At 38.1% G+C, this 25343-nt stretch overlaps 1 protein-coding gene across 1 annotated transcript in view; it reads left to right on the top strand.

Moving 5' to 3' along the window:
• Positions 1-25343, top strand: part of WDR49 (WD repeat domain 49) — a 175077-nt gene that overhangs the window by 135221 nt on the left and 14513 nt on the right. The window contains 2 exon segments of the mRNA XM_063620427.1: positions 13006-13115; positions 18094-18240. Coding sequence (XP_063476497.1) covers positions 13006-13115; positions 18094-18240 — 257 coding nt within the window.

The raw sequence follows: 25343 nt of genomic DNA, 5'->3' as shown, positions 1-25343 counted from the left end.
TTAGGCAGAAGGATATTTTCAATTTAGAAATCTAGCATGAGCAATTCTGTACAATCACGGAATGCTGGGAATGGAAAGACTTTACATAGGATAAAATGTCCCCGCCCACCTACCCTACTCAATCTTACAGATGAAGAAATGAAGTTACCTTAGGGTAACACAGATAGATCATTTTTTTCTCTTTCCATCACATGCATAGCAGAGTGAAGGCAAGTATTACAGATTCCTGTTTAAGAGTATTTCAGCCAATATACTAATTTCCCATTCCTTATGACAAACTCAGTTATCCTTTAAACATTTTTTTTTTTTTTGAGACTGTCTTGCTTTGTCGCCCAGCTGAAATGCAGTGGTGCGACCACAGCTCACTGCAGTATCAACCTCCCTGGCTCAATCAATCCTCTCACCTCAGCCTCCCAAGTAGCTGGGACTACAGGCGTGCCACCACACCCAGTTTGCACACACGCACACACACACACACACACACATTTTTTTCTGTATAGACGGGGTTTTGTCATGTTGCTCAGGCTGGTCTCAAACTCCTAGGTTCAAGTGATCCTTCCACTTCACCCTCCCAAAGTGCTTGGATTACAGATGTGAGCCATCACTCCCGTCCTAAACACTTTTTTAAACCAATCTTTTCCTAGATTCAAACATTGGCAATTTGAACTCTTTACTTCTTTCCTGACTTCATTTTCAGTTAATTTTATTTTCTATTGTTCCTGGAAACTTTGTATTATGAAAATCAGTGCTGATATATAGGGTTTTTTTAAAATTTATTTTAATTTCTGGGGTACATCTGTAGGATGTACAGGTTTGTTACATAGGTAAACATATGCCATGGAGGTTTGCTGCACCTATTGACCTATAACCTAAGTATTAAACCTAGCATGCATTAGCAATTTTTCATGACGCTCTCCCTCTCCCATCCCCCACCCCTGGACAGGTTCCAGTGTGTGTTGTTCCCCTCCTTGTGTCCATGTGTTCTCATTGTTCAGCTCCCACTTTTGAGTGAGAACATGTGGTGTTTGGTTTTCTGTTCCTGAGTTAGTTTGCTGAGGATAATGGCTTCCAGCTCCATCCATGTCCCTGCAGAGGACATTATCTCATTCCTTTTTGTGGCTGTACAGTATTCCATGGTGTATATGTACCATCATTTTCTTTATCCAGTTTATCATTGATGGACATTTGGGTTGATTCCATTTATTGGCTATTGTGAATAGTGCTTGTATCTTTATAATAGAATGATTTATATTCCTTTGAGTATATACCCAGTAATGAGATTGCTGGGTCAAATGGTAGTTTAAATACTATTTCTGGTTCTAGGTCTTTGAGGAATCACCACACTGTCTTCCACCATTTCCACCATGAGTGAACTAATTTACATTCCCACCAATAGTGCAAAAGCATTTGTATCTCTCTGCAGCCTCACCAGCATCTGTTGTTTCTTGACTTTTTAATAATTGCCATTCTGACTGGCATGAGATGGTATCTTACTGTGGTTTTGATTTGCATTTCTCTAATGATCAGTGATATTGAGCCTTTTTTCATTTGTTTGTTGGTTGCATAAATGTCTTCTTTTGAGAAGTGTCGGTTTATGTCTTTGCCCACTTTTTAATGGGGTTGTTTTTTTTCTTGTAAATTTGTTTAAGTTCCTTGTGGACTCTGACTACTAGCTCTTTGTCAGATGGATAGGTTGCAAAAATTTTCACCCATTCTGTAGGTTGTCTGTTCACTCTGATGACAGTTTCTTTTGCTGTGCAGAAGCTTTTTAGTTTAATATCCCATTTGTCAATTTTTACTTTCATTGCAATTACTTTTGATGTTTTCATCTTGAAATCTTTGCCTGCGCCTATATCCTGAATCACATTGCCTAGATTTTCTTCTAGGGTTTTTATAGTTTTGGGTTTTACAATGAAGTCTTTAATCCATTTTGAGTTAATTTTTGTATAAGACGTAAGGAAGGAGTCCAGTTTCAATTTTCTGCATATGGCTAGTCAGTTCTCCTAGCACCATTTATTAAATAGGGAATCCTTTCTTCATTGCTTGTTTTCATCAGGTTTGTTGAAGATTGGACGGTTGTAGATGTGAGGTCTTATTTCTTAGTTCTCTATTCTGTTCCATGGGTTTATGTGTCTGTTTTTGTACAAGTACCATGCTATTTTGGTTACTGTAGACCTGTAGTACAGTTAAAAGTTGGGTAGCCTGATGCCTCCAGCTTTATTCTTTCTGCTTAGCATTGTTTTGGCTATACAGGCTCTTTTTTGGTTCCATATGAATTTTAAAATAGTTTTTTTCTAATTCTGTCAAGAATGTCAAGAGTAGTTTGATGGGAATCTATAAATTACTTTGGGCAGTATGGCCATTTTCAAGATATTGATTCTTTCTGTTCATGATCATGAAATGTTCTTCCATTTGTTTCTGTCCTCTCTGATTTCCTTGAGCAATGGTTTGTAGTTCTCCTTGAAGTGGATTCTTCACTTTCCTTGATAGCAGTATTCCTAGATATTTTATTCTCTGTAGCAACTGTTAATGGGAATTCATCTGTGATTTGGCTCTCTGCTTATCTGTTATTTGTGTATAGGAGTGCTTGTGATTTTTGCACGTTGTTTTTGTATCCTGAGACTTTGCTGAAGTTGTTTATCAGCTTAAGAAGCTTTTGGGCTGAGTCAGTATGGTTTTCTAGATATAGTATCATGTCATCTGCAAACAGAGAGAGTTTGACTTCCTTTCTTCCTATTTGAATACCCTTTATTTCTTTCTGTTGCCTGATTGCCCTGGCCAGAACTTCCAATACTACCCTGAATAGGAGTGGTGAGAAAGAGTATCCTTGTCTTGTGCCAGTTTTTAAGGGGAATGCCTCCAGCTTTTGGCCATTCAGTATGATATTGGCTATGGGTTTGTCATAAGTGACTCTTATTATTTTGAGATCTGTTCCTTCAATACCTACTTTATTGAGAGTTTTTAACATGAAGAAATGTTGAATTTTATTTCAGGCATTTTCTGTACTTATTGAGGTAATCATGTGGTTTTTGTTCTTAGTTTTGTTTATGTGATGAATTACATTTATTGATTTACCTACATTGAGCCAGCCTTGAATCCTGGGGATGAAGCCAACTTGATTGTGGGTGGATACGCTTTTTGATGTGCTGCAGGATTTGGTTTGCAAGTATTTTATTGAGGATTTTTGCATCGATGTTCATCAGGGATATTGGCCTGAAGTTCTTTTTTTGTTGTTTTGTTTTGTCTTGACCAGATTTTGGTATCAGGATGATACTGAGCTCATAAAATGAGTTAAGGAAGAGTCACTCCTTTTCAATTGTTTGGAATAGTTTCGGAAGAAATGGTACCAGCTCCTTTTTGTATCTCTGGTAGAATTCAGCTGTGAATCACTCTGGTCCTCGGCTTTTTTGGTTGGTAGGCTATTTATTACTACCTCAATTTCAGAACTCATTACCGGCCTATTCAGGGATTCAACTTCTTCCTGGTTCAGTCTTGAGAGGGTGTTTGTGTCCAGGAATTTATCCATTTCTTCTAGATTTCTTAGTTTATTTGCATAGAAGTGTTTATAGTACACTTTGATGGTTGTATTTCTGTGGGGCCAGTGGTGATATCCCCTTTATCTTTTTTTATTGTGTCTATTTGATTCTTCTGTCTTTTCTTCTTTATTAATTTAGCTAGCAATCTATCTATTTTATTAATTTTTTTTCAAAAGGCCAGTTTCTGGATTTGTTGATATTTTGAAGGGTTTGTGTGTGTGTGTGTGTGTGTGTGTGTGTGTGTGTGTCTATATTTCCTTCAGTTCTGCTCTGACCTTGGTTATTTCTTGTCTTCTGCTAGCTTAGGGGTCTGTTTGCTCTTGGTTCTCTAGTTCATTAGTTGTGATGTTAGGATGTTGATTTGAGATCTTTCTAGCTTTTTGATGTGGGCATTTGGTGCCGTAAATTTCTCTCTTAACACTGCATTAGCTGTGTCCCAGGGATTTTGGTACATGGTCTCTTTCTTCTCATTAGTTTCAAGGAACTTCTTAATTTCTGTCTTAATTTCATTACTTACTGAGGAGTCATTTAAGAGCAGGATGTTCAACTTCTGTGTAGTTGTGTGGTGTTTAGTGAGTTTCTTAATATTGAGTTCTAATTAAATTGTGCTGTGGTCTGAGAGACTGTTATGATTTCAGTTCTTTTGTATTTGCCGAGGAATGTTTTACTTCCAATTATGTGATCAATTTAAGAGTAAGTGCCAGGTGGCACCAAGAAGAAGTATATTCTGTTGTTTTTGGGTGGAGATTTCTGTAACTCTTTATCAGGTCCACTTGATCTAGAGCTGAGTTCAAGCCCTGAATATCTTTTACACTTTCTGTCTCAATGATCTGTCTAATATTGAGAGTGGGGTGTTAAAGTCTCCCACTATTATTGTGTGGGAGTCTAAGTCTCTTTGTAGGTCTCTAAGAACTTGTTTTATGAATCTGGGTTCTCCTGTATTGGGTGCATATATATTTAGGATAGTTGGCTCTTCTTGTTGAATTGAACACTTTACCATTATGTATTGCCCTTCTTTGTCTTTTTTGATCTCTGTTAGTTTAAAGTCTGTTTTGTCAGAAACTAGGATTGCAACCCCTGCATTTTTCCTGCTTTCCATTTGCTTGGTAAAATTTCCTCCATTCCTTTATTTTGAGCCTATGTGTGTCTGGCATGTGAGACACATCTTTTGAAGACAGCACACCAATGGGTCTTTACTCTTTATGCCATTTGCCATTCTGTGTCTTTTAATTGGGGCATTTAGCCCATTTATATTTAAGGTTAATATTGTTATGTGTGAATTTGATTTTGTCTCCCTGATGCTGGCTGGTTATTTTGCAGACTTATTAATGTAGTTTTCTTCATAGTGTCATTGGTCTGTGTACTTCAGTGTGTTTTTGTATTGACTGATACATATTCAGTGCTTCCTTCAGGAGCTCTTGCAAGGCAGGCCTGGTGGTGATGAATTCCCACAGCATTTGCTTGTCTGAAAACAATCTTATTTCTCCTTTGCTTATTAAGCTTAGTTTGGCTTGATATGGAATTCTGGATTGGAAATTCTTTTCTTTAAGAATGTTGAATATTGCCCTCCTCCCCCCAATCTCTTCTGGTTTGTAGAGTTTCTGCTAAGAGGTCCACTGTCAGTCTGATGGGCTTCCCTTTGTGAGTGACCTGGCCTTTCTCTCTGGCTGCCCTTTAATTTTTTTCCTTCATGTTAACCTTGGAAAGTCTGATGATTATGTGTCTTGAGGTTGATCTTTTCATGTAGTATCTTACTGGGGTTCTCTGGATTTCTTGAATTTGAATGTTGGCCTGTCTTGCTAGGTTGAGAAAGTTCTCCTGGATGATATCCTGAAGTATGTTTTCCAACTTGTTTCCATTCTCTCCATCTCTTGCAGGTACCACAATCAGTCATAGGTTTGGTTATATAATCTCATAGTTCTTGGAGGCTTCATTTGTTCTTTTTCATTCTTCTTTCTCTAATCTTGTCTGCCTGTCTTATTTCAGCAAGATAGTCATCAAACTCTGAGATTCTGTCCTCCCCGTGGACTATTCCGCTATTGACACTTGTGATTGCATTGTGAAGTTCTCTTGTTGTGTTTTTCAGCTCTTTCAGGTCATCTTGGTTCCTTTCTGAACTAGTTATTCTGGCTAACAGCTCCTGTAATGTTTTATCGTGGTTCTTAGCTTCTTTGCATTGCGTTAGAACATAGTCTTTTACCTCAGTGAAGTTTGTTATTACCCAGCTTCTGAAGCCTACTTCTGTCAATTCATCCATCTCAGCCTCAGCCCAGTTCTGTGCCCTTTCTGGAGAGGTGTTACAATCATGTGGAGTAGAAGAGGCATGCCGGCTTTTTGAATTTTCAGCGTTTTTGTGTTGATTTTTTTCTCATCTTTGTGGGTTTATCTACTTTCAATCTTTGAGGCTCCTGACCTTTGGATGAGGTTTTGTGGGGTCTTTTTTGTTGATGTTGTTGCTTTCTGTTTGTTTTTCTTTTAACAGTAAGGGCCCTCTTCTGTGGAGCCCCTCTTCTGCAGTTTGCTGGGGGTCCACTCTAGACTCCACTTACCTGGGTCCCTCCTGCACCTGGAACTATCACCAGTGGAGGCTGCAGAAGAGCAAAGATGGCTGCCTGCTCCTTCCCCTGGGAGATCCATCCCAGAGGGGCACTGACCTGATGCCAGTGGAGCTCTCCTGTATGAGGTTTCTGGTGACCCCTGTTCGGAGGTCTCACCTACTCAGGAGGCACGGAATCAGGGACCCTCTTAACGAAGCACTCTATCTGTCCCTTGGTGGAATGGGTGTGCTGTGCTGGCAGGAATTCCACTTGTCTCTACTGCCCTGATTCCTCAGAGCCAGCAGAAGGAAAAACTAAGTCTACTGAACCAGAGACCATGGCCACTGTTTCCTCCAGGGGCTCCATTCCAGGGAGATCAGAGTTCTGCCCATAAACCCCTGGCTGGAGTCACTGAAGTTCCCACAGGAAGGCCCCACCCAAAGAGGAGGGATGGATCTAGGTCCCACCTAAAGAAGCAGTTGGCCACGATCTGCCACAGCCACTGTGCTGCACTGTGGGGAATTTCTCCCAGGCCAAACTGCCCAGTCTCCCCAGCACCAGCAGGGGAAAACAGCCGATCAGAGCCACAGTGATGGTGACCGCCCCTCCCGCTGGATACTTGGTTGTCTTAGCCAGTCTCCAGCGTTCTGCCACTGGCTGCAACCCAAGCGGTCACCAAGAATCTGCACAGTTCTGTGCTTGGAACCCAAGGCCCTGGTGGTGTGGGCTCACAAGGTGATCTGATCCATGGGTTGCACAGATCCGTGGAAAAAACATGGTTTCCCTGGGGGGTAGCTCAATCACTCACCAATATATAGGTTTTATAGTTCACAGACTTCTCTTAAAACTGGAGCTTTGTTGTCTACCAGATTAAATAGGAGTACAGCAAACTGATCTTCTCATGTTGATTATAAGATTGTATAGGCGTTGGTAGACTTCTGGGGGTGAGAGGCAAAGTTATTTCTACTGTACAGCATTTTGTAAAATGAAAAAATAATGCATCAGAAAGTACTTGTGATCTTTAAAATTTTTGTCTTAATCTAATTCAGATGAGACTGGATTGATATAATTTTAAGACTTTGTAATAATGAGATAGTATAGAAAGATGTCATTTAGGAATTAAACTAATAAAAACAAGGGTTAAAAACATATCCTCAGAATTGATTATCATGTACATCCTTCAGTTCTCCCAGGAATATGATCAGGAATCCTTTGCAGAAATTATACAAACACAATAAAATTGTCAGCTGTAGAATGTCCTTTGAGCTTTCCATCTAATACAGAAAATATTATAAATCATTTTATTTTTAAGAAATATTGTTCTGAAGAATGTGCCCCTTTACCTAGTCAGATTGGTAAATTCAAGGAGAGAATCATGCTAGCTCTCATCCATATGAAAAAATATGAAAGAAATATAAAAATGTGAAAGAATTTAGACTACAGGAGAAAAAGTACACTTGGTGTGTATATGCAGGTGGGGGTATGTTTAGACGGAGGGTGGTGCACAGGAAGAAAGACGAAGGAAAACAGAAAAAGTCTAAAGAAAATGGAAGGAACAAGAAATATGAAGAAAAAATTAAGTGTCTTAAAGCTATTTTCTCATTTTAACACCTAAGAGTCTCTTTCCAGGTTAAAAAATTAGGGTGTATATTACCTTCTGGCTTATACAAACATACATGGTTTTTCACAGGGCTGAAAGTATTTTATAATACTATTTGTGAGAAGTAGGTAGATGGTAAAGAATTATCTTCAATTTAAGTCCTGGGGAGATGAATATAGAATTTAAGAGATTAATAGAGAGGCCTAATTCTAAGTTAACAATTGATATGGAGAAATAGATTTATCCTTTTCCTAGAGTCTGCAAAACTCATACTAGCTTTAAAAAACTTCTAAAAAAAAATAAGTGAAGGGATAAAATAGTAAAAAAAAAGTACAGTGGACATATATTTTTCCTATTTGTTTTCTGGACTCATGTAAAATTATCTAATCTAGGAAAATTATAGATAAAATGAATAATTTAGAAAATACAGTTTCAGAATATTTCCTTATTATAAAATTAATACAGGGATTACAGGCAGGTGCCACCATGCCCAGATCATTTTTGTATTTTTAATAGAGACGGGGTTTCATTATGTTGGCCAGGCTGGTCTTGAACTCCTGACCTCGTGATCTGCCCGCCTCGGCCTTCCAAAGTGCTGGGATTATAGGTGTGAGCTGCTGTGCCTGGCCAAAAATAATACATTTTTATTACGGGAAAATTTGGAAGTACAAATAAGCAAAAGGTGAAAATATCTGTGGTAAAGCCATTGTTAACATTAGGCATTGCACTTTTAAGACCTTGTTTTAGGCATACTTACAACAATGAAAAAAATGTACATTTTATAAAAATGGGAGCTTAGTAGACACAGTTTATAACCTGTTTTGTCACTCAAAAATATGCAGTAAGCAGATTTTCATATTAGTTAATATGAGTATCCATGGACAACAACATTTATAATGACTTGTAGCTTTTTAACCATTTTCTTTATTTCAAATATGTAGATGGTTTACAAATTTTAACTGGGAAAACAGTTCTTTAAATACCTTCATGTGCACATATTAGAATAACTTATTGAATTCATAATTAGAATAAATTCTTTGAAGAGGAATTGCTGAGTCAAAAGGCATAAAGGCCTTTGGGTCATCTTGCTAAAGGTCATCCTGCTGTCTGGACATGCCAGCTCTCCCTCCAGCAGCAATACAAATGGTTGCTTTCCTGCCTTCGAACCAAGAATGGATGTTATTGCTGTCTTAAAACTGTTGCTATGATATCTTATTGTTTTAAACTAGAGTTTTTGATTATTTGTGAAAGTAAACATTTTTCAGGTTTATTAACCTTTAATAATTCAAAAATAAATTTTAAAGGGATATTCAAAGTCTACTAGACTAACTCCTATGGCATCTTTAAGAGAAACACATCCCAGCCTTTTTGAATAGTTCCTATATGGCACACTCACATCTCACAGATACCCTTCTCTATTATGGAGCTATTCTTAATGTCTCTAATGTTAAGTAAAATCCATCTGTAGAACTCTCACTTATTGATCTTCATTCTTATTCTAGAGCAACAAAGAGCATAAAGAGCATAAACTACTCCATTTTTTATTATCTGACACATTTTCCTTTGGTTACCATTTAAAAAATTGCTTATCTGGAAGGGATTCATTATTAGAAATGAGTATAAAGAGTCAGATGAGAAATGAAACAAAAATTTCACTAGTTTCCCAGTAAGTTTATACAAGGCAGAAGGCACACCTCAAATTAATGTTTCTTAAACATGGAAAATAATTATGTTTTAAATTCCATATTGTTGTTAGGAGGGAACTGATATTTAATATTATTTAAATGCTATTGATTACCTAATTATTCTGTCAGTAGATTTCATGTGAGAAATTAAATTAGAAAATAGATAAATAGCTATAAGAAAAATTACACAAAATATTAAAATCCCATTTTAAATTAGGCTTTATGTGATGTAAATACTTGAAGAATTGGCAGTCTACTTTCACCAACAATCTAGCAATAACTATCCTATGTCCATGTATGACAAATGAAAGCATGTGATACTCTATTCAATTTTTGAAATTTGAACTTTAAAAATACTAGAACAGCAAATTATTATTTGGGGGAGTGCCACATCTTTTTACTTTTTGTCTGATCATTCTGATAGTTCTCAAGAATATTAGAGCTGGCTGTAGGGGGATGTTAGAACTCCCTGCTTTGAGTGAAAAGTATTGTCTTGCTCTTGCTTAAAGTGATAGTAGCCAATACCAACTGAGCCCTGATTATATTTCAGGGCCTGTTCTAAGGTCTTTATGTGTTTACCTCATTTAATTCTCACTGTAATCCTAGAAGATAGCTAATATTATCATCCCCATTTCACAACTTGAAAAATAGAGGCAGAGAAGTTAAGTGATTTGCACAAGTTCAACCAACCAAGAGGTGAACTAGTGACACAAATGCAGGTATTCAGGCTCCAGAGTTAGTACTTTATCACTGTTCTGTGTTGCCTGTCCAACAAGCATCATGTGAAAATATTGACAAATTATTGGTTTCTGAGTCAAGCCATCAAATATTTTATCAAGTACCTGCTATGTATAAGCCACTATTCTAAGCATTTTTCACTTCCTTTTTTATGCCTAGGAGGGTACTCAAGTGATTGTCACAGTCATTACACCTCCCTTCCACAGCCAGAGCCAGGAGAAGTGAGATTAGTTAGAGACTTTCCTTCTCATAGGATTGATGCCAAGGCTGGTGGATCCCATAGTAGATTGCCTTCCTGCATCACCTACTAAGACATTTTTGCAAAATGTTTTAAAACTCTATTTAAGCCTGGTATTACATTATTCTGCTTCTTTATCTTCATCCATCACTTCTCCTCTTGAGAATATTTGCCTTTTTCCAGTTCCCTATGCATTTTCAGATGCACTCTTGCAAATGTCAGATGTCTGTCTGTGAAAAGGAAGCAATAGATTGTTGACTTAATTTGTTGTGATTTCCAAGAGATTCTCTCCTACCCTCTGACTACTTTTCTCCCTCTGTGGATAAAACTCTTTAGTGGAAATGGGCAAAATGTTTTGCTTTATATAAAAGCTACTTGATTTAGATTCCACAGGATAAGATAGTCAGAAAGCATATGGTCTGAAAACAAAGAAGAGTTTAGTGTATTTTGGAAAAAAAAAAATCAAGATATATTGTTAACTACTCTAAAGGGAAACCTCTTTACCGTGGCCCCTGCCACCTCAATCTTTTGCACATGTTTACATGAATAATTCTTTTCTAGAAAAAGGTGTATTGTTAATCTAATAACTGCAAGGCCTAACTGTACCACACTCCATGCTTTCAGTATCCAACACCAACTTCTTATTTTTGTAGATCCCCTTACTATCTTAAAATACCTCTCTAAAGATATCATTATTTCTTGTCTTGAAAGCCTAAATAGTGGCTAAATACTAATTCTTACTCACGTGAGATGGCATATGGCGAGGGATGCCATTCCAGTGCAACTGGGGAAAAACTGCCCACCTATCCAATGACAAAGCTCTCCTAAAAGAAAAAAAAATCTATAATTCCAAGTAATTTATGTTAATACTCTCTTGATTCAAGGAAATCATGATTAACTACCCCCTATCCCCTCTTAAATGTGCAGCATGCTTGAAAACTCGCTTCCAAAGAGTAACATATGGAAAAAGGGAAAAAGTAACTGTACCGTAGCTATTGTAAACATTACTAAAAACTTGGCACATACAACTGTGGCCAGGTAATTGAGGTTAACATCAACCGTGGAAGTCAGGTTGATAGCATGCACCCTTGGTTTGATGGGATAAGAGCAGAAGTTCACCTCTGTTGATTTCCTCTCAACTACTCATAACCCGTCTCACCATGAGAAGAATATCAGACAAACCCAAACTGAGGAATATTCTACCAAAAAAATCTGACAAGTATTTCTTAATACTGTCAAGATCATAATAAACAAGAAAAGCCTGAAAAATTGTCACAGGCCAGAGGCTAAGGAGTTAGACAACAAAATATAATGTTGACATTACAGAAAAATGACATTAAGAAAAAACTAGTAAAACTCTAATAAAATATGGAATTCAGTTAATAGTAAACTACCAATATTGATTTCTTTATTGTGACAAATGGTAGTGTAAGATGTTATAATAGGGAAAATTGGTTGAGGGGTATGCTGGAGCTCTACTAACTTTTCTGCAAATCTAAAACCTTTAAAATGAAAAGTTTATATATGAGAAAGCAATTAATACATTACTACTTAAAGCCATGCAAATAGCATCTGATATTAAATTTAAGAGACATACATAGACTTTTTACTTGTATTGATATTTTAATATCTTTTAAAATTGGAAGATACAGTAAAAATAGAGTGGAGGAAAAAGAAAGCTGGAAATAAACATTACTTGAATGCTATTATTTATTAGGTACATTTCTGAACTTTCATCCATCTTATCTGCTTTAAATCCACAGCCAGAGTCCCATTACATTGAGGAGAAAATTGAGGCTGAAAGTATGGGAAAAAACTCAGAGTCTTATAGCTACAAAATCCATAGAAGATGTAAGAATAAAAGTTAGGGAGTGGAAGAATGATAACTATAAAGGGCTGAGGGACGCAGGGAAGGGAGGCAGCAGGAAGAGGGTGAGTCAAGATCCCCAGGACTCTCCACGATTTTGTGACGATGGATATGTTTTCTGGCTTGGTGCTCTGAAGAGACTAATAATAATTTTTAGAAACATAACTTGTAGCTGTTAAGGTTGAAGTCTATGACAGTGAATTTTAAATAGATTTGAGATCATTTTCTGTTTTCTCACAAGATTATATACAGCTATGTAATGATTTTATTTCCCATGTTTTATTGATTAAAATCCTTTCTGTGGATTCAAGTTACGCTGAAGTTTTCTTATAGATTCATATGAGAAAGCCTCAAAAATACTGAACTTTTTTGCATTTTGGATGCCATAACCATAACTAAAGAACTAACATCTAACACTGAATAAATAAGCTTTGACACAAAGGATTGATGCTTACTTCTCATTATATAATTTATTAATAAGGCAAGGATAATGTATGTGTTTCTGTAAAATTTTCTTCTGAATAATTTTTTCTCTAACCTTGTTGCTATGGGGACAGAATCTTTGCTTAATTAGACTCTTGGACACTCTGGCTCTCACTCTTTTCTACTATCACCTGGCTAGCAGGCATTTTGTTAAAAGATAGGGCTTGAATAGTGTAAACAAATGTCACTACTTCGGTTCACAGGAATAGATTTTTTGTTTTTGTTTTTGTTTTTTTTTTGGTCAAAGATACATATAGCCAGAAAGAGTTTCTCCATCCCTGTGGTTAATAATGTATTTCATCATGAATTATTTTCTTCCAGTGTCAGACTATCAGAAGATATAAATTTAGGTATAAAATATAAAGAAAGAAGTACCTGCATGAAAGAAACACAAAAACCTTATTATGGTGAAGTTATAAAAAAATCATTCAGTAAGTAGTCACTGTTGTTAATGTATTTTTATAATATTATTTAATAGATTAGTGTGAATACAGATGTCTACTCTGTGTGTCAGAAATGTTCCTATTCCTTAGTAAACATGAATGTAATGTCCTGTGAACCCTATTTAACAAAGGAGAAAAGTGAGGTACAGAGACATTAAGTCACCTGTCCAAGGCTCCACAGAATACTAGCGGAAAAAGTGTAAGGTCTAAGTCAGTGTGTTGGACCACTCTTGCATTGCTGTAAAAAAATGCCAGAAACGGTATAATTTATTAAAAAAAAAAAAGAGGTTTAATTGGCTCACAGTTCTGCAGGCTGTACAGGAACCGTAATGTTGGTATCTGCTTGGTGGAAGGTGAAGCAATAGCAGGCACATCATAGGGTGAAAGCAGGAGCAAGAGGGAGTGGGGGAGGTGCTACACACTTTAAACAGCCAGATCTCTGTGGACTCGCTACCATGAGAGCACCAAACCGTGAGGGATCCACTCGCATGACCTGAACACCTCTCACCAGGCCCCATCTCCGACACTGGGGATTACATTTCAACATGAGATTTGGGCAGGGACAAATATCCAGGCTATATCATTCCATCCCTGGCACCTCCAAATCTCATGTCCTTCTCTCATTGCAAAATAAAACCATTCCTCCCAATAGTCCTCCAAAGTCTTAACTCATTCCAGCATTAACTTAAAAGTACAAAGTTCAAAGTCTCATCTGAAACAAGGTAAGCTGCTTCCACCTATGAGCCTGTAAAATAGAAAACAAGTCATTTATTTCCAAGATAAAATGGGGGCATAGGCATTGGATAAACATTTTCATTCTAAAAGGAGAAACTGGCCAAAAGAAAAGGGCTCTAGGCTCCAGGCAAGTCTGAAATTCAGCAGGGCAGTCATTACATCTTAAAGCTCCAAAATAATCTCCTTTGATTCCATGCCCACATCCAAGGCACAATGGCACTAGGGGTGGGCTCCCAAGGTCTTGAGCAGGTCTGCCCCTGTGTTTCTGCAGTGTACAGCCCTTGTGGTTGTTCTCATGGATTAGAGTTGAGTGCCTGCAGCTTTTTCAGGCACAGGATGCAAGCTGCCAGTGAATCTACCATTCTCAAGTATGGAGAACAGTGGCCCTCTTTACAGAGCTCCACTAGGCATGCCCCAGTGGGGACTCTGCATGAGACCTCCAACCCCACATTTCCTCTCTACTACTGAGAGACAGGACTAGCTGGATTTCCTAGGCTGACTAAGAATCCCTAAGCCTAGCTGGGAAGGTGACCGCCTCCACCTTTAAACACGGGGCTTGCAATTTAGCTCGCACCTGACCAATCAGAGAGCTCACTAAAATGCTAATTAGGCAAAAACAGGAGGTAAAGAAATAGCCAATCATCTATTGCCTGAGAACACAGCAGGAGGGGCAAGGATCGGGATATAAACCCAGGCATTCAAGCTGGCAACGGCAACCCCCTTTGGGTCCCCTCCCTTTGTATGGGAGCTCTGTTTTCACTCTGTTAAATCTTGCAACTGCACTCTTCTGGTCCATGTTTGTTACGGCTCGAGCTGAGCTTTCAGTAGCCGTCCACCACTGCTGCTGGCCACCTTCATAGACTCACCGCTGACTTCCATCCCTCCGGATCCAGCAGGGTGTCCGCTGTGCTCCTGATCCAGCAAGGCACTCATTGCTGCTCCCAATTGGGCTAAAGGCTTGCCATTGTTCCTGCACAGCTAAGTGCCCCGGTTCGTCCTAATCTAGCTGAACACTAGTCACTGGGTTCCATGTTTCTCTTACATGACCCACAGCTTCTAATAGAGCTATAACACTCACCGCATGGCCCAGGATTCCATTCCTTGGAATCCGTGAGGCCAAGAACCCCAGGTCAGACAACATGAGGCTTACCACCATCTTGGAAGTGGCCCGCTACCATCTTGGGAGCTCTGGGAGCAAGGACCCCAGGTAACACTAGCACTGTGTTAGTAGATATTCTCTGTGAGGGGTATGCCCTGCAGCAGGTTTCTTGCTGGGCACCCAGGATTTCACTTGCATCCTCTGAAATCTAGGTGAGGTTGTCAAGCCTCCTTCACTCTTGCACTCTATGTACCTGCAGGCTTAACACCACATGGAAGCCACCAAAGCTATGGCTTACACACTCTGGAGTGGCTGCCTGAGTTGTATCTGGGGCCCTTTGAGGCACAACTGGAGCTGGAGCTGCAGGGATATGGAAAACAGTGGTGTATTCCTTCTATGCCTGTGGGCCTGTGATGGGAGGGGCTGTCTAGAAGGCCTTCAAGGCCTTTTCCTGTTGTCTTGGATATTAGCTCTTGGCTCTCTTTTGGTTATACAGATCTCTTTAGCAAGTGGTTGCTCCACAGCCTGCTTGAATTTCTCTCTTGATAATGCTTTTTTTAAATTTGTTTGTTTGCCACATGACTGGGCTGCAAATATCCTAAACATTTATACTCTGATTTTTCTTTAAATATAATTTCCAACTTTATTTCTTGCTCCCACATCTAAGCTAGGCTATTAGAAGCAGCCAGGGAACATCTTGAGTGCTCTGCTGTGTAGAAATTTCTTCTGCTAGATACCCTAAATTCAAACTTCCACAGATGCCTAGGGCATGAACACAATGCAGCTAAGGTCTTTGGTAAGGCATAATAGGGGTGACCTTTGCTCTGGTTCCCAGTAAGTTCCTCATTTCCATCTGACTTTGTCAGCCTGTACTTCATTGTCCACATCACTACCAGGATTTTGGCTACTACTATTTAACCAGTCTCTAAGAATTTCCAAAATTCCCCTCATCTTCCTGTCTTCTGAGTCCTCCAAACTCTTCCAACCTCTGCCCATTAGCTAGTTCCAAAGCCACTTGCACATTTTCAGGTATCTTTATAGCAATGCCCCACTCTCGTTACCAATTTTCTGTGTCAGGCCATTTTTGCATTGCTGTAAAGAAATGTCTGATACTAGGTAATTTATAAAGAAAAGGGGTTTAATTGGATCACAGTTCTGCAGGCTGTTCAGGTATGGCACCAACATTTGCCCACCTTCTGGTGAGGGCCTCAGAAACCTTACAATGGTGGTGGAAGGTGAAGGGGAAGCAGGCAACATCACGTGGTGAGAGTAGGAGCAAGTTGGGGGTGGTGCCACACAAGTTTAAACCACCAGATCTTGTGAGAACCCACTCACTATTGTAAAGACAGCACCAAGGGAATGGCACCAAACAATTCATGAAAAATATATGCCCTTGATCCAGTCATCTTCTACCACGCCCCATCTCCAACGCTGGGGATTACAATTCCACATGAGATTCAGAGGGGCAAATATCCTAACTATATTAGTCAGAAAATATGTGTGAAGTACCTAATACAGTTCTAAAAGAAGAGATGGCACCAGAATTTTTATTCCCTCCCTTAAGTATTTAAGAAATGAAGATGAATAAAAACTATTTTTGCCCTCAGAAATCCTGAAGCCACACAGAACAACGCATTAGTCTAGTTGTTGACTGACCAGAAAAGAATTATAAGACCAGTAACCTAAAACAAAGGAATCATTATTATACTAAGGTATATTGCTTAGAAACATAGATGAGAATCCTTCCTGAAGCTTTATAATGAAAATATGTTACTTACTACAAATATCTTTTCAACTTATGTCCAAGAGAATGTCACACTTTCATAGAGCAGATATGTTGATTTTTAAATTTCTGATGAAATTTTGCTGTAAAAATGGTGCATAATTATTTGTTAATATTCGATGCCCGTTTATCAACTAATCTACTCCACAGAGTTTTTTTAGGATTACATGAGATAGATATGTAAAGCACTTTGACTACTGCCTGGCATATTATAGCAACCAATACAATCTTTTTATTAATGTTGTTAGTGTTATACCTTGGAGCATAACCTTTGGGATTAAACATATTTCAACTTAAGTCCATGGTCTGCTATTTAACAGTTATGTGAACTAAGACAAATTACTAAAGCATCCTAAGCCTCAGTTTCCTCATCTGTCTTAAGGGCACAATGATACCTTACATGTTGTGAAGATTTCTTCTTTAATTTGACATAGCAAATTAGTTTTCAAAGAGTGGTCTCTGGCCTAGCACCATAAGCATCAACTGGAACTTATTAGAAATGTAAATTATGAGATCCTCATCCCTGCTTTCCTCCATTAGTCATAAGCCAAGGAGGTCACATAGCGGTCTATGTTTTAGTAAGCCCTCCAGGTGATTCTGATGCCTGTTATACTTTGAAAGCCACTGACATAGAACATGACTTTTTCCATAGCAGGTGCTGAATACCGATTAGTTTCCTTTTCTTAGGTTCTGAGCCACCATCGTAACAAAAACCCAGTTCCTACCTTCACAGAACTAACAAAGAAACATAAAAGTTTATCTCAAATTAAGCTTTTATAGATTTCCATTCTATTATCCAATTATTAGATGAAGCAAAGAGAAATATTTTTCACTTTGTTCAAGACTTTGCCTTTAAGAGCATGATTAACATAGATTCCTATCATCTCATTGTGTGCATGATAAATACAGTAACACAGCTCTGGTTTACTTGATAACATTATTTAAAAAGTACCTGCCAATTTGAAATTTGAGATGTTTTGTTAAACACTGAAAAAAATTCATTCCATTTCACAAAGGGTACAATTTTCTTGCAGATAAAAGAAAAACTGGAGCTTTTCCAAAACTGCAGAATATTCGTTTTCAAGGGAAAATAGCAGAAAAATACAAAATTAAAAAAAAATGAATGGGAAGCTTTGAGTTCCTTTTGGTTCCTTTGAATAAAAAGCACTATGGATTTATTTTGAACAGCTGTGTTGATAGGGTTTGGAGAGCACTGCAGCTGTACCAGCTGAGTAACAGGAAGGTTAAATGTATAAAAGTTAACTTGGAAATGTGCTAGCTCTTTCCAAGGAGTTAATGATATTGTGCCTTTTTCTCCCTGTCTCTCTCTAAAACCTGCCGTTGTGAAGGTACATTTAGGTCATTAAGCATTGGAGCCCTGGAAGAGCTGCCTGAAGTGAATAAACCTGCTTTCCTTCTAGACCCTGAGAAATACTTCAGGAAAGAGCCAGAGGAGGAGCGTCCCCAAATTCCAGAGGCCCTGTCACTTTTTGAAAGTAAGTTCTCAGCCATCATACACCTCTATTTTCCCTCTTCAGGAAACTTAATCATTTAAAAATAGAGTAGAAAAGCATGAAAATAACAAGTGTTTGCCTTGTAGTTTGCAGTGAAAGTGTGGTTTGACTGTTAAGATTTATAGTTCAGCTGCTGATCTGTGCTCTCAGATAGGACAGCCAACAGGCTGGGATATATGAAATGAATATTTTTATTTTGTTCCTTTTCTGAAGTTAGAATGCCATGAACACATAGCCATGAATCTTCCATGGATGAGAATCTCTCTCCCCAAATAACCTTAATTTTCAAAACCGATGCTGGAGGAAGCCATCATAAGACGACTTTAGAACACAGTGTCTGGCAATCTTGTTTTATTTTCATGTGAAACACTCTAAATAGAGACGACTTAAAATGTATTGTCTTAAAGTCTTTCAGCTGCAGTGCTAGGCTGTTGTGATGAGAAGACAAGAAAGCTTAAATTAGAAACTATAAGTGAATGATCTCTAAAGATGTAGAAACGATGTACAAAATAATTCTTTATTTTTCAGACTATTATAGTCTTCTGAGTTCTTAAAAGTTTGAGGAATAATTCTGTAGAAAAATTCTTCCAGCAAAGAGGGGTCCTGTGGGAGAACAGGTAACACAACTTGATTCTCAGTGAAGCACTCAGAAAGCATATGGACACTGCAGGGAAGCTCATTGAAAATAATTAATAAAAAGTTCAAGTTTTCAACTTGTAACAATCAGAAAAAATCAGAATTAAATGAAGCCATCTGAGATCTGTGGTTTCAAAACTTTTAAAATCCTCTGAGCTGGGGTTCAACATCATCCTTGAGAAATAATAACGTTTGCAGTAGAAAGGTGTTTCCTTATGTCCACAGTTAGGGAAGTTTAAGAGTCTCCTCTTTGCTTTGTCCCTTATGGAAAGGGAGAACAGCTGGTCAACATTTTTGTTGTTGTTGAAATTCTACTTATAGGCAAGATACAGCTGTCATACTTCATTACCATAGTTTACAGTCTAATTATTATCAGGTTTTTTTTTTTTAAACCATTTTCTTAGAATTTCTCTTTGCTTGCCCTTGTGAGGGCAATCTATGGTTTCTGCTCATTTTTCTTAAAAGCAAAGCCATAACTTTAGGGCTTTTTTGGGGGCTCAGAAAGTGATACCCCAAAATGTGCCACTTGGCATGTTGAGTGCTTTGAACAAAGTAGATTGAAAGGCCTCAGAACCAGTCTCTCTCTTACCTTCTCCTGCTGTCTATCCTGATTTTCCTTTCAAAGTTCAGGGAGGGCTCTCTCTGAAATTCCCTTATCTGAGGAGGGTTCTTCCTAAAGAAATGCAGCTGTATTGAACCCCCTCTCTATGAATCTCATCAAACAACCAGGGAATGTTATTTATCAGAGGATAAATTAAAAGTCATTACCACACCTAAACAGGCTATTGCCTATTTTTCTGGAGGGAGCTCTAAAATAACTCTTTTTTAACCTGAGAGACTACCTGCATAATAAGACAACCTTTGTTCACAGTGCAGTTCTACCCCTCACCTTTTAAAACTTGTCATCACCTCCCCTAGAGCACAGAGAAACTTTGTCCCAGGCTATTTTCTGTTCCCTGAGCTCATTCATTTCCTTTAAAAAGTATTTACTCTTCCTCTAAAATTGGCTACCCCTCTCACCCTCCCCCCTCCACCCTGCCATTTGCCATTTCCCTCTTCTCTGTGAATAGGGGATTTAAGTTTCAACCCTCAGGCCCTTCTTTGAGTCTCATATTTTGTGGGGTTTTCATGCTTATGTGTACATTAATAAATTTGTATATTGTTCCCTGTTAATCTTCGTATTTTCAATTTACTTCAATAAGCTCAATTGCCCAACCTGCAGAAGGAAGGTTTGAACTTCTCTACAGCTCTAAATAACTCTTAGTGTGTCTGATAAGGATTTCAGTCTGTCATCCCACCATTTTTCACCAGGATGATTCACCTTTAAGAATGAAATGGGGGCTGGGTGCGGTGGCTCATGCCTGTAATCCCAGCACATTGGGAGACCGAGGCGGGCAGATCATGAGGTCAGGTGATCGAGGCCATCCTGGCCAACATGGTGAAACTCTGTCTCTACTAAAATACAAAAAATTAGCTGGGCATGGTAGCGCACACCTGTTTTCCCAGCTACACAGGAGGCTGAGGCAGGGGAATCTCTTGAACTCGGAAGGTGGAGGCCGAAATTGCACCACTGCACTAGCCTGTCGGAAAAAAAAAAAAAAAAAAAAAAAGAATGAATATGGGAAGTACTTATCTTGTCTTTGTGAGCCACAAACAGACATGAAACAGGAACGACCAGTAAAAAAAGATCCAGACATAGGACAAATTTGTAAAGATAGTCCAGATACAGGGTATGCATACAGGAGGAAAGCAAGACAGAAAATGGAGTCAGAATTGAGGCAAGATGAATAGGTGACAGAGAATATGCAAAAGCTGGAGAGGAAAGAAGCGAGAGAGACAGGTAAACAATGAGAGCAGCAAAGACCTCTCTTCAGTGGTGAGAGTTCCTGCTTCTGTGAAGAATCTTTTATATAATCTGTGGCAGAAGGAAGCCACAGATGAATTCTTCATATGGGCAGGGAAGATGTGTGGGTGAAGAGGTGGGGTTAATGCCTGGGCAGAAATAACCAAAATACCTAAAAGACTCTAATAAATTTTCAAAGAGAATTTTTTCCCCTGGATTTCTTATTAAAATTTCCTGTAGCTTCCCCACAGTTTTTAAAAGATGTTTTCTTTCCTTTGGTTTTTTATTTTCTTTCTTCAGTTTTTCTTCCTTTACTTACCTGTTTTGAAAATATTTCCTCTTACTTGTCCTTTCTGCAAGCGAAAATAATTTTCTTTTAAAAGCTTCACCAATTCGTGAGAGAAAATGATGCAAATTATTGATGACATATGACACCACCAATGAGGTTCCATGAAAATGCCAGGAAAAAAGTTCCATTCATTCTGGCTGGAGCATGGGAAAGAATTCAGTCACATTTGAACTGGGACTTACAGGATGAATAGGAGGTCAAAGGTGAGGGAGAAAACAAGGAAATAGTGAGGAAGGACATATCAAGGTTGAGGAAGGAGCAGAAGTCAAAATGAACCCAAGTTGGCTACAATGAATGACTTCAGATACTGAGACATTAACTGAGTTTTACACGCGTTAGTAGAGGTAAAGTAAAATGTGTTTGGAATGTGTTAAGTTTGAGGTATTGGTGCACTATTTACAAATAAAGTTCTGGAGGATTGAAGCAGATTGTATATACACTCTGAAATCATAGAGTCTTTGACAAACAGATACTGAAATAATGTTTGTTCATTTTTGTATTTAACTTTTCCTAGGATAGCTATTACATATAGTAGCATTTGTGCCAGATGCTAAAGATGCAGAGATAATATGTAGATACCCAGCCTTTAGAGATCTTGACATCGAAGTGGGGAAATAGATAAGTAGACAAATAATTATATTCTACAATGAGGGCTATGATAGAGATAAGTACTGCATCCTATGGGAACACATGAAAATTCAGAGATGACTTTTCAGGGAAACCAGAGTATACCTGAGCTAGATGTTAAAAGTTAAGTTGCTATGAGCCAGGTTAAAAAAAAAAAAAGCGGGGGATGATACTCTGGTAGAGGAGTGGCATAAGCAGCTCTAAGGTGGTATGAATAATATGGTGTGCTAAGGGAGCTACATGTAGTTCCCACTGGCTGGGTTCTAGAAGGAGCATGAAGAAAATGAAGCTAGACAGGTAGGTGGGGGCCAGACCGTGGAGCGTCTAGTAAACTATGCTAAGGACTCGGCATTTATTTAATCAGAAATAGGGAGCTATTGAAATATTGTAATAAATCATTCTGAATTATACCATTTTATATCGTATATTACCTCTTCAATGTTTATATTTATTTGCATTATTCTTAAAGTGATTGTTCTAGAAGTTACAATGCTCTTTCTTGTGCTCTTTATTCCTTCTTGTGGCACTAGGCTTTCATCTGAGACCATTTTCCTTCAGTCTAAAGAGTTTTCTACAGAATTTCTTAAAATATGGGCCTGCTTGTGAATAATTTTCCTAGCTTTTACATGTCTGAAAAATGAATTTATTTCATTTTGACTTTGGAAGGATTTTTCATTGGATTTAAAGCTCTAGATGTCAGGGTTGTTTTGTTGTTTTGTTTTTTTTTTTCAAATTTTTAAAGTTAACATATTTCCCTGCATCCATAGTTCCCGTTTAAAATCCTGCTCTTAATGTTATTGATGCATCTTATTCTGGCTGCTTTTAAAATCTTTCTCTTTAGCCTTGATTTTCAGATGTTTTACTGTGATGAGTCTAAGTACTGTGTTTTTGTGCGTGTGTATTTATGCTACTTGGGGTTCATAGAAATTTATTGAATGCATCTTTTTTCAATTTTGAATACTTCTCAGCCGTTATCTTTTTTCGAATTATGTTTTATTCTCATTCCTGCTCTCTTCTGTTATGGAATAGCAATTACACATATGTTAGCCTGTTTAATTATATCACAAATGTTTTTGATGCTCTTTTAATAAGTGGAATTAAATAATGGAATAAATAAAATGGAAAAACATTTTATTTCCTTAGGTTGGCTTCAGTTTGTATATTTTATATTGACCAGTCTGCTTTTAAACCCATCTAATCAGTTCCCAGTTTCAGATTATATATGTATGTATATCTGAAATTATATATATACACACATATTTATATACTTTCAGTTTTAGAATGCCACTTGAATCTCTTTTATACAGATTCTAGTTCTCAGTTAAATTTTTCTCATCCATTTTGTTCATCTTTTCCCTCTGTTTTTGAAACATGTTTATAATGGTAATTTTTAAAGTCTTGGTTGACTGACTCCAAAATCTGGATAATCCTTGGGTCTGCTTCTAATATATATTTTTTTCCTCTTGGTTTTTAGTCTCATTTTTGCTGCTCCTCTGCAAGTCCTGTAATTTTTTATTATATGACAGAAAATGTAAAAGATCTATAGACACTAAAATTAATATTCTTTTCTGTTGAGAATGGTTTACTCTCTCCTTAATTCAGCAGAGAGAATGAGACACTGGGGACCTTAATCTAATTAGTACTTGAGCCGGGTCAGTGCTGAGGTACAGGTCACTGCAAGAGCTTGGTACTGGAGAAGTCATGCTATAAGAGCCTAGTGCTGGAGAAACTGCAGGGCAGGATTCTTGGGAGAGGAACACGGAGAACCTGGAACTTGGAAGAGAAATCCATTTCTCCTCCAGTGTCTCTCCATTACCCCCTAGTGACAGAGCTCAAGATCATGACAGCTAGCAAAGGAGACATATTGTAGGCTTGAGTCTGTCATCACAGAGCAGTCATCACAGATTTAGTTAGGCTTAGTCCACTTCTGATTTCAAATGTCTGTTTTAGGCTTCTCCTTTTAGTGGGGTATTGTCTCCCACGTACTGCAAAACTGCAGAAAACATTACTCTGCATTTTCAGTCCAATCCACAGTCTCCCACACCACCCCAGGGCTCAGAGAATGTCCTATGGGAAAGACTGGCCAAAGCTGTGACATTTCTCTAGATTCCAATACATCACACCAACCCACATAGCCATCAAAACACTTCTAAATTTACTTTCCCATGATAGAGTCTCTCAGTCGAATGCAGGTCTGTTTCTTAGCAATGCCAAAACATAATAAATCCCCAGAAAGAAGAAAATACTTGGCAATTTTAGCTCATCTAGGAAGGGCCCTACCATCTCTGGAATTTAGTTATTTTGGTCATCATTGCTTCCACAGCCTTCTGATGGCTTTAAACATATCATTTGTAATTTATCTGTTTTTTTTTTTTTTTTCCTATCTGGTGCAGTGAGAATGATAACCTGCAACTACCTATTAAATCCTATCCAGAAAGAAAATTCCTGTTGAAATGTTTAAAACAAGAAAGTGTCATGACCAGATTTGCATTTTAGAAAGCGTTCTGAAAACTGCGGTAGATGCATTATAATGGGGCTAGACTGAAGGCAGCAATATTATAGTAATGGGAACTTGCTGTGTGCAGTCAGCTCTCTGCTTTTGAATCATCACTTTGCCTTCTACTATTCGTTTATATCTGAATAAATTATTCACCCTATTAAGTCTCAGTTTATTTTTCATCTGTAAAATTGGGATAATGATGCCTGCCTCTTGGAGTTATGTGGGTTAATTATAGCACAATAGCTAGCACACTAACCATTCACTAGATGATATCTATTATGATTTTGAAGATAAGGAAAACCTAGAAAGGAAATAACTAACTTGAGAGATATTAAGGAGTTTGAATTTAAAGGATTATGTGCCCAATAAGAGATGAATACATGTATGTCGATCAGTCTTCTAGTTTGGATAACTACGTTGAGGTAAAAAGACTATCAATGAGAGAGGAAATACAGAAGAAGATGGGATAGAATTAGAAAATGACATTAGTTTCTAAGATATGTTGAGATGGAGGTGCCTATGGGACACCTACTAAAGAAAGCTGACACCTTTCCGAGAAACTAGCCATCATAGAAAGGAAAAAGAATAAGTGATAACTGAAAAGAAACTACAGTTGATAGGCATGTTTAAAAATTAAGTTCAATATTTTTGTTCTGATTTTAGATTTGATACATGCGTATTATAGAAAATTGACTAGTAAGAAGTAAACAGAACTCTAAGGAATATAGGAATAGGAAAATGAAAGAGCAGCCACTACTTCTCATGCCTGAGATATATTGACGAAGGAAGAGTCCCACCCATCCCAGGGCTGAGCGGTGTTTTCCATGCCTCACTGAATGGCAAACCCAAGGAGATGCTGTACGTGGAACTTACCAGAAATCTACCACCAGGGTTCCAGGAGAAACTATCCACAGGGAGGTGCTGTTTCTCAGAACTCACTGCAGAACCATTAAGAGGGTACAGGGAAGGCTGTTCACAGGGAAGAGTCACACAGTTGGCCTCTTGCTTGCCAAGGATATTATGGAAAACCATTCATGGAGTGGTACCAGATAGGTGGCATACTGCTGACGGGGGAAACTGCTAGCTCTGGGTTCTGGAGAAGCCTTATCTGCATTGCAGGAGTATGGTGT

This window comes from Symphalangus syndactylus, chromosome 17 (assembly GCF_028878055.3).
Source record: "Symphalangus syndactylus isolate Jambi chromosome 17, NHGRI_mSymSyn1-v2.1_pri, whole genome shotgun sequence".
In the NCBI taxonomy this organism is placed as follows: Eukaryota; Metazoa; Chordata; class Mammalia; order Primates; family Hylobatidae; genus Symphalangus; species Symphalangus syndactylus.
Note: the sequence above shows the minus strand (reverse complement) of the source record. Positions and strands in the feature narration are given on the sequence as shown.